The sequence below is a fragment of the Ruditapes philippinarum genome, unplaced genomic scaffold (assembly GCF_026571515.1).
Source record: "Ruditapes philippinarum isolate M1 unplaced genomic scaffold, ASM2657151v2 ctg151_1_1_1_1, whole genome shotgun sequence".
In the NCBI taxonomy this organism is placed as follows: Eukaryota; Metazoa; Mollusca; class Bivalvia; order Venerida; family Veneridae; genus Ruditapes; species Ruditapes philippinarum.
The window spans coordinates 354,236-358,487 of NW_026852309.1; the positions used below are offsets into that span (position 1 = coordinate 354,236).

General features: G+C 34.4%; 1 protein-coding gene across 1 annotated transcript; it reads right to left on the reverse strand.

Annotated features, from left to right (window-relative positions):
- Nucleotides 1-574: 574 nt before the first annotated feature.
- LOC132756368 (uncharacterized) lies at nt 575-3,505 on the reverse strand. The gene is made up of 2 exons (XM_060747430.1): nt 2,553-3,505; nt 575-1,596 (listed from the first exon to the last, which is right to left on the reverse strand). Exons 1-2 carry the CDS (start codon nt 3,288-3,290, stop codon nt 751-753), a joined length of 1,584 nt encoding a protein of 527 aa, XP_060603413.1. The 5' UTR covers nt 3,291-3,505; the 3' UTR covers nt 575-750.
- Between the last annotated feature and the right edge of the window lie 747 nt (nt 3,506-4,252).

Sequence of the window (4,252 nt, forward strand, 5' to 3'; positions counted from 1 at the left end):
GTTAGTCATGACTTGTAGATGACCTCTATTCACATTGAGTTTATAAGGTCAAGGTCACCATGTGAAGGAAAACGACTAAGTTGTTTTTAACTTAAAATCACGTGCTTGTTTTGATGTCATTGAGGTCAAGGTCACAGTGACATTGCGTTAATTCCTTGTATTACCTCTAACTTTAGACGTCATACTCTCATGTTTATGAAGATTCTTAGAAACATTGCCCATTACCTGTAGGAGACGCCTATTAATTTCTTTGGTCATATGATTAAGATATCTATCTAATCAAGACCAAGAGTGTTTTTTTTCAGTCATAGATAAGCGAAACATGTAGTTATAATACTATTACAGGCTATTGGTACTTTGCGAAACGGAACGAAACGGAACGGAACGGAACGAGAGGCTATTACAAAAAATATGTTCTTACTACGTAAATATGCCACTCTAAAAACAGAGGGGGATATAAATATGCCCCTCTAACAGCAAAGAGGGGCATAAATGTGCCACTCTAACAGCAAAGAGGGTGCATAAACGTGCCACTCTAACAGCAAAGTGGAGGCATAAATGTCCTATGTACACATCTTTTAATTGCGTTTTGGTATATTTTTAAGCATTTTGAAATGAATTTGCAGGAAGATAAGCAAGTTACTAACAGATATGTATACATGTATTTACAAGAGAGAAATACTGGCGGTCGCAAAGTCTGTTCTTCCAAAGAATCACTCTGACATTCAGGATTGTCCGCAATATTTTTTATCAGGCAAATAACATACACATGATAGCTGGAAACAGGAACATTAATACAGCATACTCGATGGATTCAAATTTACTTGCAGCGTTTATATCTTCATTCGTATCTATCTTCACCAATCCAGAATCTTCAAGACAGATTCTGGCCTTTTCAACCGCTTCTTCTCCATCAACATTCGCTGCCATTATAATTGAATATTCACCATTAAACAGTACTTGATTGGTTATCTTGTTAAATAAGACATCGTTCTCCAAAATCTCATACTCTGATGAATTCAGTTCTATCTGCTCACAGAAATACAGTTTTGTTACGATAATCATACTCATGTCAGACCGATGGTTTTGAATGTTATACAAATAGTTGAACTGTGGGACTTTGTGTTTTAACCTTTCGACGGCCACTTCTGTATTAAAATCGCTTGCTGAATTGTCATTGAAGAGGTTCTTAGTGGCGAATCCTAATTCCGCGAACATGGATACCTTGGTTTCATTTCTCAATGTTAAAGTCCACGGCAGTTTTATGAACTTTTGAATGTTTCGTAACAACCATGCTGTGTTCGTCTTCGGAAGCATATTGACCATGTAAATATAGAGATTCCTGCGCATGTTTGTGCTAAGGACTTCATAAGAGACAGATGTTATCGTCCAGATCCTTGGCCATTGATGACTCAAACTAAAGTTCTTGCTGTTAAAAATTAATGTGCCTTCAATGTCAAAATCGGAATCTGCCGTAAGCTTTAAGTGAACTACACATCTTTTCATGAACAATTTCTTGACCACAAACACGCAGTTACTATTTCTATCTCGTTCGTGACCAGACGAACAATGAATTGGTCTGCAAGAGTCTTGTTCCTTAAAAATATGAAATAAGCTGAATTTAAATGCGAAACCAAGTCAAACAAAACTGAAGAAAACGGTGTGTGGGGGGGATGAGGAAAAAGACTAGAAAACTTACAAGTGAATTTTTATGTACTCATGATGATGCAAATAACGACGGCAGAAGCAACTACCAGAGTCATAATGATGATGATGACGATGATTATTATGATAAAATAATATGCTAAATGATTATCATGATTGTAATGATGATTGTGATGATGATTTTGATGATGATAATTAAATAATAATTATAAGATTATAATGGTAACTGATTATCATGATCACGATTGTGATAATGATGATATACATGGTCAGTGGCCCAGTAGTGACATTTATTAGAAATCATGCATTGCAGGTACTCCAAATAAAAGAGTATTTCGGATGTAACATTTAAATAGATGTCCGTGTAATATTGCTTTTTATTTCACGTCTAATAAATTTTAACCAATAAACTTTCAACGTTTTTACCACGTGATGTTCCAAAAGAACTTATAATTGGACCCAATATCTTATCAATTTCGCATTGTCATTTCAAGAGTTAAAAAAATCATATCAAATTAATAATATACCCTATCTAGCATTGTTTTCATATTCCGAGTGCAAAGTATTCTTTATCTATAATCCATATTTTACTAAGTCTAGTCTCGTTTTATTTTTCTTAGTCCAATAAAACATATCAAATCTATATTGTACTCGGAGAAGCAATTTTCTGCCAACATATTAAAATGGGTAGTCATTGTAAACATATTGTGGAATAAAGTAGTTATTACTCCAGCGAAGGTTATTTCTACGGCGTCAACTGTTGACATTTTTCTTATCTTTTCAAGAAGTAATTTATAGCGCTAAATGCACAGACGGCAAAATATTCTTTTCTTAAAACAGATTAAAGAACAGATACACTGTACCATATCAACTACACAAATACCCACCTTGTCAACCTTACATTGTTTAGGGCACGCAAGTGGCAATCTTTTTACTATTTTTGCTTCTTTTATTCTACGAAAGTTCTCTGTCACGAACTGGCCGTTTAGGAGTATGGTAATTAAACTTCCAGTAAATCCCCTGATACCATCTACATCAATAAAGCATGTTTCTTTTTCTGAATATTGGTAGCCATTGCACATATAACAAAATACATTTGCATACATATTACGAGCTCTATAAGGAGAAACAAGACCGCTTGTGCAAGCTTCTCTGATTTGGGACGAAGTTAGGTTCATGCGCTTTGGTACAGTGAACTCTTTGTTTTTGCATGTGTTTATCAAATCCATGAAGCATCTTTCAGACTTAAGGTCCGAGATATCCCCAGGATATCTGAAATGCAAGCGACAGTACCTTGGAATTGTTGCTAAGTACAAATTCGAGATGTAACTAGATGCATCTCTTGTAAGCGCCGAAGAGTCGTACTGTTTACAAATAATTTGGAAATCCCACAATATGCCATCACTCACGTTATCTTCTTCAGCACACGCCGTGTTTTTGTAAATTTTCTGTTTCTCTTTTGAAAATACAGGCATGAATGATCCCCAGGGAGCAACTTTCACATCTCCACATTTCAAAGCTGTTTGATTAGAATATGTTTTAATTTTGTTATTGTTCTTGACATCGTTAACCATCCAGTAAGATTGATAAAGTCGTCGAAATGAACCTAGAACTTGCATTGTCATCGGGTAAAGGCATTCCCTATCCGAAACAGAAGTATCCGCAGTGGGTGAACTTTCTTTAGGAAAACAGCAATTCCGACTGAGCTCACAAGAAGGGTCGCAGGAGCAATCTGATATTAAAATAGATATGATTATTACAATATTTTAGATGTTAATAGTGACACAGAGGTGACAAGGCACATCTTTATTTATCTCATGGCCACGAGACATTATCTCGCTCTTACAACATATTATCTCATTCGAACGAGATTTCCATTGAGTTAAATAAAGAAGTGTACCTCTATGGGAAGTAATTCACAATGCATTGGGTGACTTTTTATGCAACGGGCAGATGGTCTAGTTGTGGATAGAAAGACCTTTCAAGTAAAAAATTTCCGTAAAATTTAAAAAATATATATATAAAATATATATTTTTTGAGCCATACTCACTTTTTTCAATTTTAAGGTGTTTAATGACGACTTATGACTTGTTCCTTGATTATTTAGTCGATAATAAAACTAACAACTCTATTGTGTATATATACTGTTTCAGGTTTATAGCCTGTATAAACTTTAAACACACTTTGGTGCTCACTGTAGGCCTAGTTGTGATTTTTCTTTAGCGAAGTTTTAACTTTTTACTTTTAAAGAAGATGGCCGTATTTGAATAAGTTGTCTATAAGTTTTGATGATTCTTTTAACGGAAGTAACTTCGTTTTTGATTCTGTTTAAGGGACTCCACTGAAGTTTTTGAACATGAAAGGACTGGAGTAGAATTATCGACATTAATATTCCACTTGATGCAGGTCTAGAACAATTACTTTAGTGAAAAATTTCAGATCCTTCGCTCACTCCGTTTTTCCAAAATTATTGTTATTGTTATATTAAAAATATGAAAGTAAGAAAAATCCTTTTGATTTCAAGTTAAAGGTATGATAATTTAGCTTATACAAGTTATTGTATGACTAAAAGACATTGAGATTTGT